The sequence below is a fragment of the Rhinichthys klamathensis genome, unplaced genomic scaffold (assembly GCF_029890125.1).
Source record: "Rhinichthys klamathensis goyatoka isolate OS25496 unplaced genomic scaffold, OSU_Roscu_1.1 h1tg000181l_1, whole genome shotgun sequence".
Taxonomy (NCBI): Eukaryota; Metazoa; Chordata; class Actinopteri; order Cypriniformes; family Leuciscidae; genus Rhinichthys; species Rhinichthys klamathensis.
This window is the reverse complement of record NW_026606709.1, coordinates 583,284-600,517: the sequence shown is the minus strand read 5'-3', so window position 1 is coordinate 600,517 and position 17,234 is coordinate 583,284. Positions and strand designations below refer to the sequence as shown.

At 36.4% G+C, this 17,234-nt stretch overlaps 2 protein-coding genes across 7 annotated transcripts in view; both read right to left on the bottom strand.

The window, feature by feature from the left end:
- Window positions 1-464: 464 nt before the first annotated feature.
- il17c (interleukin 17c) lies at window positions 465-1,948 on the bottom strand. Of its 2 annotated transcripts, XM_056261202.1 has the most exons (3): window positions 1,892-1,948; window positions 1,528-1,751; window positions 465-1,053 (listed from the first exon to the last, which is right to left on the bottom strand). In XM_056261202.1, exons 1-3 carry the CDS (start codon window positions 1,895-1,897, stop codon window positions 822-824), a joined length of 462 nt encoding a protein of 153 aa, XP_056117177.1. In that variant the 5' UTR covers window positions 1,898-1,948; the 3' UTR covers window positions 465-821. The 2 variants fall into 2 exon arrangements, with proteins under 2 accessions (XP_056117177.1, XP_056117176.1); XM_056261201.1 differs by lacking the exon at window positions 1,892-1,948 and having other exon boundaries at window positions 1,528-1,845.
- A 2,132-nt stretch (window positions 1,949-4,080) lies between these two features.
- The window catches only part of zc3h18 (zinc finger CCCH-type containing 18), a 54,494-nt gene continuing 41,340 nt past the window's right edge, over window positions 4,081-17,234 (bottom strand). Inside the window, exons 10-19 of one of the 5 annotated variants that reach the window (XM_056261161.1) lie at window positions 13,327-13,512; window positions 12,843-12,974; window positions 10,933-11,028; window positions 9,715-9,965; window positions 6,726-6,828; window positions 6,442-6,638; window positions 6,006-6,196; window positions 5,821-5,920; window positions 5,544-5,640; window positions 4,081-5,164 (exon numbers count right to left, since the gene is read on the bottom strand). In XM_056261161.1, coding sequence (XP_056117136.1) covers window positions 4,939-5,164; window positions 5,544-5,640; window positions 5,821-5,920; window positions 6,006-6,196; window positions 6,442-6,638; window positions 6,726-6,828; window positions 9,715-9,965; window positions 10,933-11,028; window positions 12,843-12,974; window positions 13,327-13,512 — 1,579 coding nt within the window. In that variant the 3' untranslated portion in view covers window positions 4,081-4,938. Of the gene's footprint in view, window positions 5,165-5,543; window positions 5,641-5,820; window positions 5,921-6,005; window positions 6,197-6,441; window positions 6,639-6,725; window positions 6,837-9,714; window positions 9,966-10,932; window positions 11,029-12,842; window positions 12,975-13,326; window positions 13,513-17,234 lie in introns of all 5 variants that reach the window. The other 4 variants (XM_056261163.1, XM_056261162.1, XM_056261164.1 and 1 more) reach the window with 4 other exon arrangements.

Here is a 17,234-nt window from a genome sequence, read left to right as displayed (position 1 = left end):
AATAAATAATGCAATGGCAATAATTCATGTGATAATCATCATCTACATTTTACTATTTCATAAATCTCAATGGTGAATGGCAAGTACTGTAATGTAATTATTTATTTAATTATCTCTGCGTAAAGGCACTAAAACAAATGGTACAATCATTTATAAATACGTTTACTTCATCTACTTACATTTACATTTAGTCGTTTAGCAGACGCTTTTATCCAAAGCGACTACTATATTACAATAGAGAGAGATATACATATTTTTTATCAAAGATAATGTATATTACAATATACAAATCTACTATATTAACATTTATTTACAAAACAGTTTTTAAATATATATTTAGGGTGAAATATGATGAAACAATGAATGAATTAAGATCAGCATAGATTTTATTCAACATAATACCATTTGGACAAATTGAATTTTGGACAAATTGCAACACATTTTATCATCATCACTGAAACAAACTTGATATAACTATTCCTGTCATTGACAGAGTTATAAAAGGACAGCTGCACAAGATCAAAAGTTCACATATTTGCATAATTTATACAAAAGTTAAATAAACAATAAATAAGTTATTATTATATAAATAAATAATGCTCTAAATAAAGTAGTGTTTTACAATAATACAAATATATCTTCCTTCAAGAAAAACTATGTTGGTTTATAAGTATTAAAAACATGTGACACATGCAACCTTTTCAGCTTAATCATATAAGCATATAAAAAATGTAAGTACCTTATCAAAAATTGCATTTTAAAACAAACACGACATGGTACATGAGACTCATCTCTACGGGTTTGGTTTATATTGTCCTCTCTTACTGGCGAGGGACCACACAGGTACAGGCCACAGTCACTAGCACATGTTCATACTCTAAAGAGTATTTGTTCGGGTCAGACGGGCATGGGACCCTCTTCAGGAATAACAGAGATCTCTGCACGGGCACAGAGTTGTAGGTCATATTCTCAACCCCGTTTATGATGCATCCTTCACACAAACACTTTGCTTCCTCATATGATTTGGGGTACATATCTGGCTTGTGCACAGTGCTGAAAATACAACAGATAGAAAGGCATGAGTCTTGTAGCAGGTAACTAAATTTGGTGAAATTCAATAGATATTACAATACATATACACAACTGTTTTATTGTATGTTGTATAGTTATTTGAACACTACAAAACAGGCCAGTATAAAAAATTATATGATCAATAAGTTATGACAACATATATTTTTACATTGCTTTAACTCATCAAAATAAGTTAACCAATTAAAAAAATTTTTTTTAGTTATACAAGATTCATCTATTTTTTCAGTTTAATGTAATTTAAGTTGAAATGACTTAAACATCCAAGTCATTTGTACTTAAAAAAATATCCCCCATTAATTTTTGTTATAGGTATAAATAAATAATTAAATATATATATGGTTGAGATTATATGGAGGCTGGTTCGATTACGTCATTAGCAATGCTTCACTGCCGAACAGTGTTCTGATTACATGTGGTGGCGAGAGCTATATTTACCTTGTCCGCCAGGGGGAGAGTGAGCGCTCGCTGACGTGTTTTAAAGACTGAGCGGCTTTCTCGCAGGAGTCCGCCGAATGACTGGTGGCCTTCGGATGCGGGTGTCCGGCGTGTGGAAGAAAAGCTTCGAGTAGCTTGTTGTGTGCCTTGAAGAAACATCCCATATTTCTTCCTTCCACGATGTTCTCCGACAACAAGAAAAATATTCCAAAAAACAGCGAAAACTGCAAGGCAAAGAATAAATAAGTAAAATAAGCAGCGTGTAACATCAATTTCTTTATGAAGAAAAAGAATATATTTCATAGGTTAAGACGAAATACTTTGTAAAATATGGATCTACTTAAAACTTCTTTTTTTTACTTACCAACATAATTTGATTAGACTTTATTTTATTATCAAAACTCAAGAGTGATGCTTCAGATCAATGCTCAGGTTGTGGCCTCTGGACTGTTATAGCCTTCATGCTGAGAGCTTTTATACTATACTCACCTGTTGTCCATCGCCAGGGAAAATCCGAGTCTATGAGGAAATAGTAATAAATATTTACTTCCGTGCTTCCTCTTTCATATGAAGCGCTATTTACAAAAGCATCTTGAAAAAAATCCTTCGGACCTTAACTTATTTTTTCCCCCTATTCATTAGCAGCTGTAAAATGATTTCAGTTATTAACTCAAATGAGGACCATCACGATTTGAACTTTTAAATATGACTGATACGAATAAGAAAGTGTGAGTGTTATCACTAATAACACAATTATTGTGTTTTAAAATACACTTATATATATACATATATATATATATATATATATATATATATATATTTAGAGAGAGAGAGAGAGAGAGTTATTGTAAAATACACTTAAAATACACTTAAAATACAATTATTATAAGTGATAAGAAAACGATTTCATTCATTAAAACGTGGTACTTCAGTAATTTATAATTGTACATTCTATCTTCTTTGATAGGAAAGGGGAGATGTAAAACTTAAACTTTTATTTTTAAAAAAACAACTATCCTTTAATTATCAGCTCCATTAATATCATTAAAAAGAAGTGATGCAAGAGAAGCCTAAGACATCTGTTAGTCATATAAAACATTTTCCAAACTTACCCTGCATTTCATGATAAGGCTTAAATCATTAATATGGAGAGGTATCAGCAATATTCAGATGGAGAAAATTTCCCTTTTTCTGAGCATTTCGTGACCTTTTCAAATCTCTGGAACAGTAAACGTGGACATAAATTGTGGGAGCCCCCTGGATGTTTTGGACATGATAAAAGAGTCCTCTATAACAGGTCATTCATTAACTTAAATGAGCTTTAATAGCAGTTTTCTGTGGGGTTGCCATCACGTGACAAGACCAAGTGAATTTCCCAACATCATGATCAGCCACTCAGAAAAACATCTCCCCAGGAGTCCCCTAAGCTTCATGCATAAATTCTATACATTCTACGGAGAATGTGAAACTGATGATTCAATCACACAATGTGACACAACATCAACATTTAGACACTATAATAATCATCACTTTCCTATTAGTTTGAAATAACTGTAGTATTCAGTTATTTCTAATATGCATCTAATATTTATTAATAAACCATTTAATTTTTAAATATTTTTAATAGTAAACTTTTTACTACTTCTGATTTATACAATGACCCAATTATTTGTTTGTTTTTAATTTAAAGATGCCAGCTACCAGAGCTATATTCATGGTGAACAAAAAGTGATATAAAAAGTAAAAATATAAAATAATAGGGAAAGTAAAAAAAAAAACATTTACAAGAGTTTATCTTTGATACCAATTCCAAAACTAAATCTGGTCTCACGTCATTAAAAATCCTTTCATAAGAGTCAACTGAACAGTAAAGTGTCAAGACATCACTCCATCAAAATATGCTTCAGCAATAAAGGACTTGAGCAAGAGGGGCATAATCGCCCATTAACAAAACCGTATTGGTTAGTCTGGAGTGGCTTATTTGACAGCAAGTGTAGATAATGGTGTCCACCAACCACAGGATTGACTTTGTAGTTTCTCTATATGCGGATTCCATTCGGCTTGCAATTTGTGAGGACATAAGCATTTAAAATAGGTTTGAGGTCTGAAGGTGGATTTGGGCATTTTTTAAGCTCCCAATAATTTGAAGCCAACAGCATTTTATATTGTATTCAGCTGCACTGACACTAAATGACACTTGTGCACCGCAGTAATTTCATGATGTCCTAATCATTTAAAATGACTCATGAAAGAATGTGGGTGCAGTCCTGAGTATTACAGATTATTTAACTCTTACAACTTGTGACGTAAAAATGTACAAACAAAGGAAGATGAATAATGTTCCAACCCCGTCAATGAATGATCTCACTAATTTGATTTAGGTGTTGATACTAAGCTGCAGGAGGACAGTGGAACAACAAACAGAGCCATGTAATCAAATAAAAGCCCACAAACCGATGATGCAGATGTGCACATGCTCTGCAGAAACAAACCTTCATATGTGCACAGATGGGGAAAGTCATCTTTCCATCAAAGAGGAACCATTTCAACAGATTTATTCTCTTTATCAAAATAGTTTATTTAGAAGCTTTTTTTTCTGTCACAAAAAGCTAGACGGAATTATTCCTGATCTCCAGGTGTCCCCATTGCAGCCTCTCACACTTTTAACTAAAAATGAGGGACAAATAAAATGGAGGTTTTCACTTGAAAAGCTAGGGGAGGGGGGGAGGGAACAATGCAGAATCTTAAAAAAGCAATACTTCACATCACTGCCATTGGTTCTCTAGGATCATACACTTTAAGCAAACAGGTATTGTATCATCTGGCTTTGTAGTTGTACATGGTGAAAAACAGTAATGGCTAAACACATGATGGCGGATACACAAAATCAGGAGTTAAGGTGTACTTTTCAGACTGTAAAGGCTCTGGAAAAGCAGTTCTAGATTCTGATTGAGTAGGACTGACGTCAAATGCGCAGATGCATCCAGGATGGTCCAAACACCTTAAGTATACGCCTGTCCACAGTAACTCGCCCCATAAAATAACAGGAGTGAGGGAAAAAGCAACTAGAATACGAGAGAGAAGGGATTGTGGCAGGATGAAGAGCAAAAATGAGCACTGAATGTACAGGTTTTTTTTGTGTTTTTTTATCTTTGAGACACTACAGTAAAGATTCCATCCTCCTGTGAAAACAAACAAGTGAACAGCGCCACTTCTCAACTTTATCACATCGATATAAAATCTAAACAACCTCTCTCTGAGGGCAAAACAAGCAGAAATGTAACTGCGGTCTCTTTTCCCTAGGACATTTATGTGAGACATCCTTAGAGTTCAGAACGGCAACCATTTCCCCATTTCTGGCAAACACTGGGCAAAAATGGATGTCCCAGAAGCTGGATGATGCCAGGTTTATTATTTCCCAGGGATTTTGGCCCTTTTGCGGGCTATGGCGTCCTCGACAGCCTTTAGCTGTTTCAGCAGCTCCTCGCGGCGAGAAAGGGTGCTGCTCGGCTTGCCTGAGCCAGAACTAGAAGCGGAGCCAGAACCGGATCCGGCCCCGGGCGCAGGAGGTTTACCTGCAGACACGGCAGCAGGGCCTTTCCCAGAAGACTTGGGTGGAGGAGATAGAGGACGCTTCCTGGAGAGAGAAGAACTAAGAATTACGAACATGGGATATTTTTAAATCTTTAGTCTTAGTCACAATGATAAAGCTTTTGTTATAAAACACCTTGATCCACCATGCACATAAAAAGGGAACTAAAGCGGACCAAACATGGGGATTTTTTTTAATAAAAGCTGGACTAATAATAACAACAATAACTCAGTCACTGCTCAACTTAAAGAATATGAGACATCTGCACGTTATCTATACGAACATACCATATCGAGGGCAATTATGAATACATTTACATACAAGCAAAAACATTTTCAGACAAGAACTTGTGAATTGATGGAAATCACCATATATTTGAAGGGATATTCAGAAGAGTGTGACAAAAGAAAGTGGCAGTGGGTACCTTTCTCCTTGTGGAGGCATGGGCCGAGGACCCTGGCCTTTGGGCCGATCCATTCTGGGAGACAACGGGGGTCGTCCAGGCATTCTCCTGTCTCGACCTAATGAAAAATCAGAGAGTGATGCTTGAGGAACCGAGAGAGCAGATTGCAATGTGGTGCACCACCTCTTATTTCTGGACATCTTTTGAGCAAAGAGCTTAAGCACAACAGTATCTGCTCAGATATCAGATTTTTGGAGGGGTTTTCTAATGGACAGTAAAGGTGTCATGTGTTGTTTACCTCTGTCAGGTGACAGCGCTATCCTCTTGCTGAGAGGCGAAGGGGGTCGCTCTTTATCGGCAGGAAAGTACCTTTTCCTATTGCCTCTGTCGGTTTGCTGCTGGCCAAAGAGGAATAAAGAAGTCATTGATCCATCATGCACTTCAACACAGCTGCCTGAACGTGAAAGCGCCTTCCCCATTTACCTTGTTTAACAGGGTGAGTTTGATGTCCTTGTGAGAGCCGTATCCTCCTGGAGGACCCATAGGCGGCGGGTGCATGGGGTGACCTCTGTTCCCAGATCTAGGCATGCCAGAGCTGGTTTTGGGGGGGAGACCGGAGGGGTCCACTCGTTTCCGCTCATCTCTGAAAGGCTCTTCTTTCTTTGGAGGTTTTCCTTGAAAGGACACCACACAACAGTTATTTTATAGAAATTTAGTTTTTAATCTAATATGTTTAATGTAATATGTTTACATACATCTAATATGTATGTAAATTCTAATTCAACTAATTCTTATCTAATTCTAATTCAAAAAAAGTTTTAGTTTACAATAACAAAATGATATGTATGGCCTGTTATAGTCATACTTCAAAAAATGCGACAAATGCTCATCAAATGTGACAGTCACTGAGCCACAGTACCTCTGTCTTTGTTGGGCCCCCTGTCCCGTGGAGGGCCCCTTTCTTTGCGGGCATGGCCTGGAGTGGGTGATCGGGAGCTGGCGGAAGACACGGGGCTGGCCAGGTCAGCGTACATGTCTTCTGAGTCAGCGCTCCTGACCGAGCTACTGCTGGATGAGGCCGACGATACAGATGACACGCTACTGACCGACAGAGACCTGCGAAACCACACAGACATTCGGTTATACCATGATATTTACATTTGAACTTTTCAATGAAGACTACTGTCTGTGTGCATCCCATACCTAGACTTGTGCGATCCGGAACGGGACCGGGAGAGTGAGGCGGAGGAGGAATGGGATTTTGAGCTGGAGCCAGATAAACTGCTGGCACTTACACTGCCACTCACTGTTTGCCTGCAGGAGAAAAAGAGAAAGCGAGAGAGAGACAATGAAATGTTGGTCAAGCACTGGAGACAGAATTAGTATAGTTAATAAATGGTGCAGTTTAAGAACGAACCGGTTCTTACAGTTACAGACTTTGGTTGGAATCTTTCACTGAATTAACTGTTCTGAAGCTGTCAGAACAGTAACTGAATCAACTATCTGATAGTGAACTGAAGCAAGAGCTCTTATACAAATTACTTGTTTCATATATGTATATGCCTGTTTCTGGTCCGTTTCTTGTCACTCTTTTTTTATTGCCTTATCACATATTTTAGTAATCATCTTAAATCATATACAATTCATCCTGTGAAAACAAATTGAAATTGTATATTGCTTTCCCATGGAAACAGTATTTTAAAACCTTTTAGCGGGCTCAATTTTTGTGATATCAACTTCAAAAGTGGAAAGCAACTTGGTTAGATAGGCTTTGATTTTAATAGCAATTTTAAAGTCCAAATTATTTTGTAAAATATATATTTTGTATAAAATAAATGTTTAGGTCTGCTTTAAAGTAAACAAACTTTTTACACTTTCATTTTCTGACTTTCACTTCTGCAATAATCTGCTGAGCTGTCTTGTTTGTAGAGACCAAAGTTAGGGTGGGTCTGTATTACAAAGCATGAATTACAACCATTCAAGTTCCGATGTCTTCTCAAAAAAGGGTGGTGACAGTTTACAGTTCAAGGTTCATTCAGACAACAGAACATTTCTGTAATCATTACAAATCTGCAAGTGAAAAATCCAAAGCAAAGGGAAGAACATACAAAGCATCCGTGTCACAATTGACATTCTTCTGCGTGACAACCGAAAATGTTCCTCTTTGACAATAACTATGGACAGTACAACAAATTTTTGAAATGGAAGCCAGTCATCAATTAAAATGAATCTACAGGGAGTATGTCGAAACAAAATAACAGACACTACATACTTCCTTAAAATAAACACCATTTCAGAATCAGCACACATCAATTATTTTAACTAGTTATATACAATACCATTCAAAATAAAATTAATGAATACTTTTATTCAGGACTTGAACAATTTCCACAACAGTGTGGAAAAGTGGGTGTAGAGGGTGAGAAGAGTGGAGATAACCAATAAAACAGACTTAAAATATCATTATTAAGACAAATGATTATTAAAATATGTTTTAAAAATACATCCCTCCCTAGTACAATAAACTCAAAAATCTTATCATTAGAGACTATTAACAACTATCATAAACAAATCAAATATGTTTTGATGAATTATTCTTAGAAATATCAACAAATCAGCATAACTTTTCAGAGCTATTGATCTATATGAAAAACGAGGAAGAACATATAAATGTAATGAAAATATCATTAGACCTTTTAAGAGTACTACAATCTCTGAACAACTGACACGCATCCGTTTAACACAGAAAGAATAAAAATAATTCATAACATCATTGAGTTCATGATCAGACGTGTCTTTATTTGCCCATATATCATCTGAAGACGATGAAATATGTGCACATACAAATATGTGCTTGTTCATGTGTTGAGAACTACAGTGAATGAAATTTCAGAAGCATTTCAAAACGACATCTTGAACAATCCAAACACGGGAGCTGCGGTGCAGTTTTTTAAGGACGAGGCGTGATTTCTTTTCTGAGTGATCATTTTTTTACCATTTTAGAGTGGCAAATAATAAGGCAAAATAAGGAAAAAATATTGTAGACATGGCCAATTAAACACCTAACAACCACGCACAATGCCCAACTGCAGAGCAAGAACTTACAAGTTTTGCATGGGCAAGCACCAGCCACAATTCCAGATGTATCAAATGTGTCCTAAACGGCAACGGCATCTGGCCAAATGCCATGACATAATGAAGTTATGATAACGATGACAAGTCAACAAAAGCTTCTTTGTGCTGAGGCATAAGAACCAGCGGGACAGGAGATTTTCCTAAACACCCACACAGGGTATTCCACATCCACAGTGAAACTTCACTCTCACTGCTACAGATTACAGAACTGCTCAGAACTGATCACATGCTGCTTCCTTATGCTGAAAATTGCCCTTTCTAGACACTCTCGCTCTCGCAAACACACAAACATGCCGTGTTCAGCCTAGAACACTGGTCACTGGATAATGGTTCATATGCAAATACACTCAAAACACAAAATGTCAAAAAAACAAAAACAAAACACAAGCACACTATCAAGCTAGAGACAAAACCTCCAGCTATTATGATGATGCAATCCTTAAAGAACCTTAAAGAAAAAGTTCTACAACTATTTATTACTAACCCTCATGTAAATTAAAGTAAGTAAATGCTAACAAATCAATTATTAATGAACAATTAATCTTGCTACAAGTTCCAAAATGGCTAAATTAATAATAATAAATACATCAATTATCAAAAACTCCCAGTCAAAAAGACCACTTTTAATGTTATGGTGCTTTTTTTTGTTGTCATTTTGGAGTTCTTTCCGATGGAGAAAATAGTTAAAAAAATCATATATTGTGATTTCTGGATATTGTTTTTTAGATTATGTCTCTCACAGTGGACACCTAATTGTCACCTACGATGACAATTTCAGACCCCTCCATGATTTCTAAGTGGGAGAACTTATAGCAGGGTGTTCAAATACTTATTTTCCTCACTGTAGGTGTATCGATACTGGAGAAAAGGAGTATAGGAATCGTTTCAGATATTTCAGTATCAAAACATATCGAAATATTGATATTTTTGAGAACTCTAGTTTGGAACAACATAATAATAATAGAATTCTCATTTTTGGGTGGACGATCCTTGCAAATGGCCATAAAACAACTTTGCAAAGAGCGATAGTTTATGTTAGTGGCAGAACGAACGTAACGTGTGCTGTACCTTTGAGGTGGGTTGTGCTGTTGACGTTCTTTCTTACGTCCTTCTCTCATGTTGGGGGGTTCTCTCGGTTCTCTGGGTCCAGGAGGTCTTCCAGCTGGACGGGGGTTGGGGGGCTTTCCTGCCTCTGTGATTGGCTTGGGTGGTTTCCCTGGCTGTTCAGGCAACAAGGGACTGGGCATCATTTTGGGAGGTCCTTTCTCCCTGCGAGGAGGGGGCAGTGCACCAGGCTTCAACGGGTGGCTGAATGAAAATATGCATTTTCACGTGCATGCAGTGAATGAACAAATGGGTTCTGTTCTGATAACTAAAGTTAGAAACAGCCAAAAGGCTAACCCTCCGTGTTATTGCTTTAATTGGCTGTGTTGATATAGATTAGAAGTACACAGCTGTTCAAAAGTTTGGGGTTTTTAAAACTTTCTCAAAGTCGTACATTACGCTCACCAAGCCTCAAATTATTTGATTTATTTAAAAGAAAATACAGTAAAAACAGTAATAATGAAGTATTATTAAAATTCAAAATAGCTGTTTTCTATTTTAATATAATTTAAAATGTTATTTATTCCTGAGATGGCAAAGCTGCGTCATTATCAGAAATCATTCTAATATGCTGATTTGGTGCTCAAGAAACAGTTGTTCTGCTTTATATTTTTCTGGAAACCATGATTCATTTTTTTCAGGATTCTTTGAGGAATAGAAATCAAAATCTTTTGTAACATTATTAATGTCTTTACTGTCATGTTTGATCAATTTAATCAGGCATGTGATCAGCTAAAGACAAAAAGAAGGATATAATTTCAACAACGATTTGATGACTAAGCCATTTCATTCTCACAACCATGCATTGTCAAAATTCAACTGGCGAGTAATACCGTTTCAACGCTGATTTTTACTCGCATTTGGCGCTTTGAACCCTGGCTATGCTAAGGGTGTCCGTGCATGAAATACATGTATTAGAAAACTTAACATTATGCAGCTTATTCAGCAATTGTTTAAGACAATTTTGCAATTTCAATCATCATATAGTAACCATTACCGCAATTCACGTGGGTCATATTTTTAAGGTAGGAAAATATAGAAAAATCACATCACTAAGCATCCTTGCTGACTAAAAGTATATCTTTCATAAAGAAGAAAAATCTTAATAACCCCAAACTTTTGCACGTGTATATACCAAATGGGTTTTGAAAGCATGAGTGTGTGCATTTACCCTTTCACTGCAACAGGAGGCTGCTCAGCTTTGTTTTTATTAGCGTTTCTTTGTGCCGAGGGGGTTGGTGAGGGTGAGGAAGAGAAGGATCGCGATCTAGACAATGGAAAATAAAGTGATTAATAAAAGCAAATATTCACAGCAAAACCCAGCCATTTATAAATGTGGTATACTAAATGTTCAGAAAGTCATTAAATCAGCATGACAGTTCTCACATTCTGAACTAACGAATATAGTGTCCAGTTTAAGATCGACCACCTGTTCACTTGACATTATACCAACTACATTACTAAAGGAAGTTCTGGACTCAATTGCACCAAATATCATTTCTGTCATCAACAGTTCTTTTCAGACGAGTTCCGTTCCATCTTGTTTCAAACATGCAGTAGTTCATCCGCTGCTTAAAAAGGCAAATTTGGACCCATCTGATCTTAATAACTATAGACCTATTTTATCTAAAGTATTGGAGAAAGCTGTTTTAAATCAGTTATCCCCTTACTTAATTGAGAATAATATACTTGATCCGTTTCAGTCTGGGTTTAGATCAAAGCACAGCACTAAATCAGCCTTGTTAAGAGTGGTAAACGACTTGATATTTGTGGATTCTGGAAATTGTGCAGTTCTTGTATTGTTGGATCTAAGTGCAGCTTTTGATACAGTGGATCACTGCATCCTTTTAAACAGGTTAAAAACTGAGGCTGGTATCTGTAATTCAGCTGTAGAGTGGTATGAATCCTATTTCTCTGAGAGGAGCTTCTCTGTGGAGGTAGGTCAGTTTCATTCATCGTCTGTTCCTGTTACGGGGGGGGGGGGGGGGGGGGGTACCGCGAGGCTCCATTTTGGGACCGATTTTATTTTCATTATATATGCTCCCTCTTCGTTACATTTTCGAATCTCATCAGGTTCCTTATCATATTTATGCGGATGATACCCAGTTGTACATTCCAATAAAATCTGGGTCTAAGTCCTTATCTGATTTATTAGCCTGTGTAAATGACATTAAAAGTTGGATGGGTGATAATTTTCTTCAGTTAAATGAAAATAAGACTGAAGTTATTTTATTTGGCGCTACCCATTTGGTAGATGGCCTGACCTCTGATTTAGGACCTCTGAAAGCCAATATTCGCACTCATGTAAAAAAACGGTGTCGTTGTCGACTGAGTTAAAATTTGACAAGCAAATAAACTTTGTTGTCAGAGGCAGTTTTTTCCAGCTCAGAAGTCTACGGAAATTGAAATCTATTTTATCTTTTGGCGACCTAGAGACAGTCATTCATGCTTTCATCTCAACAAGGCTGGATTATTGCAATGCTTTGTATGCTGGTATCAACCAGTTTTCACTAATGCGCTTGCAACTGGTACAAAATGCTGCAGCTCGTTTCTTAATGGGGAAGAAAAAACGTGACCATATCACCCCTATTTTATCACATTTGCATTGGTTACCGGTCAAGTACAGAATTGGAGTACAAGGTTTTGACTTCTGTATTTAAAGCCTTGCATGGTCTTGCTCCAGTTTATATCTCAGACCTTATTTGTCCATACTCTCCACCAAGAACTCTTAGATCATCCTCTGACAAATTATTAACCATCTCACACTCGCGCTTGAAATCCAAAGGTGATAAAGCCTTCTCTGTTTTTGGTCCAAGGCTGTGGAATTCATTACCTCAATCTGTTAGGTTAGCTTCTTCTTTACATGTATTCAAGTCAGCCCTGAAAACGCATCTTTTCTCTCAGGCCTATAACTGTGGATATGTAGCCTTAGTGAGTCAAAATTGTATACGTAATTTGTACGACGTTTGTTTTTATTGTTTTTATTGTGTTTCTGTGAAGCACCTTGGTCAGCAGTAATGCTGTTTTAAGGTGCTACATAAATAAAAGTGACCTTGACCATGACAAATCATCATATCTTACCTAGAGCGGCTTCCACTGAAAGAGCTGTGCTGAGAGGAGTGACTTGAGTAGGAACTCATTGAAGAAGACCGTGAACGAGATCGGGAACGGGAAGAGCCAGAACCCGTGAACGATGAGGACCGGGATGAAGACCTGGAAAATTGGAGAAATAGATAAATAAAACCACCATAAAAGCAACTTAAAGGGGTAGTTCACCCAAAAATGAAAATTAATTTATTTACTCGCTCTCATGTAATTCCAAATCTGTATGACAAAAGAAGATATTTCGAAAAATTATTTTGACCATATAATGAAAGTCAGTAGGGTCCGAAACAGTGTATTTGATTGTATGGACAAAAAAAAAAAATCGATCTAAATATCTTTTTATGTTCCAAAAGAAAGAAAGTCAGAAAGGTTTGGAAAGACATGAGGGTAAATGTAAATGAACATGTAATAATAAAACAATAGGTAAACTATACCTTTAGCTAGAAAACTATTGTCTTACCTAGATGAATTGGAAAGAGAAACTGAAGATCCAGAGGGCCTGTGTCGCCTGCGGCCACGGGGAGGGGAACCCATGAGACCAGGTCTTCTCCTAGGGGATTTAGACCTGCGCCAGGGGTCCTTCCATTCATCTGGCCTCTTGGCCAGTGGCACCATCTCCTTCTTTGTTGGTGGCTCTAATGGCCCTCTGAAAAGAACAGCAGAAGATGTGAATTTAGATAGTATGCCTCAAACATTTATCTTCATGAAAACCACGGTTGAATTTCCATATTCTCTGTAAAAGAAAGAAGCTGTGTCATTGACAATGTAAAGTCGGCACAGATTTGTCATCCTCTCACTGAGACTCAACAGAAGCATAAGTCTTCCTTGTAAAAAATATTTGTTCATTTCCTGAAAAACAATAAAAAAAACCAAAAAATATGCATGCCAATTTTCTTATAAACTAATACCATTATATAAACTAATACCATTATGTAAACAATATTAAGTAATGTTATTATCAGATGGCATAAGTTACAGAGACTTCACCATGTTTAAGTATTCACAGAGTGGTGGAGTTGCAACAGTGATAAAAGACATTTCCGAATTGAATTATTTATTGTAAAATGAAAGTAAACTGTCATGACAATTCAAGTCATGTCAAGTAATTTTACATGAAGGCAGCAGACTATATCCTCTTAACTGACATTGGTAGCCATCCCAACTATTCATCAGGAAGCTAGAGCTGCCAAAAAATGTCTCTTCATTTGTATTGATTCGTGGGACAGTCTTATGCAAGTCTTTGTAACCAAAAGTACATGTAAGAGTTTCCCATTTTTTCCCACAAAACAGACCTAGAAATGTAATTTAGTCAGCTGTTATTCAAAAACAATTGATTACCTCTATGCTGTAGTATTAAAATACCATCATTGATGTCTTTAGCCAACTTAATTTCCTCCGGGAAATTTACTGCTCTCAGGTCCCATGTGTTTTTTAATAATTAAATAATAACCGCTGACCTTACAATGTAATTTACCAATTCTATGGAAAACATTGAAGCAAATGTAACATGCCTGAGTTTTAGTTGGCTACCATTCAAACACCATACCAGAAAAGGGAGATGACATCAATGATATAGAAACACTACCTTGTTTTAAACACTTGATTTCTGGCAACTTGATATCTAGTTTTCAAATCTTAACTGTCGTTACTTCCTGCAGAAGAGCATGAAGATTTCCCCTGTGCTTCGAAATAAGAAATGAGAAACATTAATAATATATATTTTTTTTTTATTATGTTTATAGAATTTTTATTATAGTACAAATGTTAATAACATTTCTAAAATATGCCTTAATATTTTTCAGTTATTATTGGCTCTCCAATAATCCCATGTGGATGTTCAATTTCTCTGGGAAGTCATAACTTGAGCTGTGCTAAATCAGACTCAGAAAATACATTACTGAGTTCCAGTCCATAAAATGCAGCACGCAGACCTTAGCGGTCATTTCGCCTGACCAGCTGGCCCTCCAGTAATGCCATATCCAAGTTTAATTTCTCTTGCCTGAACTGCTTTCTTGAAAATAGAGCAGGAATATCCAAAGTTAGAGAGTGGGAGTTTTTGAAACAGTTGCACATTAAACCTCTGGTTAATTAAAGATCATTATATTACAGAATTAGTCAAACAAAGGGCATTCAACATCATCTACACTTAAAGTATGCCTTTAAATGACTAACATGATCCACCCTAGGACCTGGAATGTACTTTTGGGTGACGTCAAAGTAAACAAACCTGAGGCAGACCAAGTATTGCAGGGTGTCTAAAAATAGCACAGACAAGCTGAGCTATTTTTAGATGTGAAATCTAAAAACCTTAGCTCACTTTCCTGTTTGTACGGAAAAAAGGAAGAACATCCTTCCGTGAAATACTCGATACAGAGCAGTAACATGGCAAATGCCCAATTAAAAAAAATACAATGAAGTAATAAAACATAGGAGACAAATGCTTAGTTCAAAATATGTTATCAAAATAAAGTTCAAAGTATGTTTTCGGATTTATTAAAGTCATACTTTTTGAATATCCTGTTTTACTCTATAATATGTCTGAAGTAAAATGGACTTTGAATGTTATTCATGAAGACTTTCAACTGAATAAAGATAAACTTACGTTTATAGCTCAAATGACATGGGTTTTAAAGCAATTAGTTAATGACTGCACATGTACACTACCGCTCAAAAGATTGGGGTCAATACGATTTTTTTATGTTTTTGAAAGTAGTTTATGTTTACTGTAAGGATGAAAATAACAAAAAAGACACTTGCTTTCCTGTTTCAACCCCGTATAAGTTATCATCATCTCATAGATCTATTTTTTATTTTAAATGCAACCAACCAGATATTGTCTCAATTACAAATGATGTGCTAACTAGTTTTGATTTGGAATTAACATTTATGTGATACCTATTGCAATACAATATCGTCACACTTTAGCAACACAGTCGTTGGTATAAGAAGCAGGTAATAGACTAGAAATGTACAGTTTTCTACCATCTTGCTGATAACGTTTCTTTAGTAATTCGCCAATCCTGCAGCCTGAACAACTGTAGGGAAACTACTAGTGGTGGGGGAAAAAATCGATTCTGTTCAGTATCGCGATATTTTGCGCACGCAATTATATCGATACAGTATCGCAAAGTATTGCAATATTTAATTATAAAAATACCTGTTTTACTTTCGGGTTTTCTCCATTGGTTTTCTCGGTTTACTCTGATAATTTACATTTGCGTATTACATCCACAAGGTTGCGCTTGTTGCGATGCTTTTTTGTCGTGCATTCAACAGCAAATTCAAATGAAAATGGCTTCACCATCACAACCGGTTGTACACGACGCTCCATCTTCTTTCAAATCGAAAGTGTGGGTAAATTTTGGTTTTCATCAAAAAGAGAAGACCTTGACATTATTCATATGATTATTCTCAGGTTTATGTTACGTTACTCTATTATGTCTGCTTTATGTTACTCAATTGTATTTAAATAATTTTAAGTTATGTGCTGGGAGCACACCATTCATGTGAGAGGTCTCCAATTCAGAGAATAATTACGTCCTGTCCTGTAATAAGGTCCTGTGTCCTGAATGTTCAAGGACAAAGTTTTTGCACTATGAACCTAAGTCTTTGCACTTCAGTTAATGTGTAGAAGATAATGTTCACAGAATTAAATGTGACATTTGAAGTGAGTTGAGCAGGCTTATTTTCCTAATTTTTTGTAATGCCTTTGAATAATATGGGGGACATGAATATATCGCAGTGTATATATCGCAATATATCGCAGAATCGAGTAGCAATACTTGCTGAATCGCAATATGTTAAGAATCGCAATATTGAATTGTGGCCCAAATATCGCAATACTATCGAATAGTCACATTTTTGCCAATTCCCACCCCTAGAAACTACCCTTACAAGATGAACACAATACCAATAAAACAACATTTACAAAGAAAATGAATGCGTGTTAAAATTAGGGGTGTAACGGTTCTCTGAAAAAAAACTTTCCATTCCCCACCCACAGTTCGGCACGCACTTGAACTATTAGATATTTTATCGCATTATTTTGACATATATGAACAAAAAGTTTCCTTTTGTTAGTACTACATTTTGCAGTGGCTTAACTTGTAAGTGATTCTTGGAAAGGATTGTAGCTTGTCAGATGACACAGCTGCTAACCTCTGTCAACTGTGATATATGGCCTGAAGTTCCCCGAGGAATTTTTTTGATTTAGTGCAACATTCATATATAACCTGCTCACACTATGAAATATGACGTCAAGGACAAATCCATCACATGAAACGGGTTAGAAGTCAGGTCACCATGCTGGTTTTGATGAGATAAACACACCTGGCTGGGGCCATTTGACATGCCCTCATGGAGCAATGA

Excerpts from the sequence above, each read along its gene's own strand:
- il17c (XM_056261201.1), bottom strand. The coding sequence starts at position 1,796 with ATGTTACACGCTGCTTATTTTACTTATTTATTCTTTGCCTTGCAGTTT. Across the intron at positions 1,054-1,527 it reads CTCTCCCCCTGGCGGACAAG|CACTGTGCACAAGCCAGATA; the intron begins GTAAATATAGCT and ends TTGTATTTTCAG.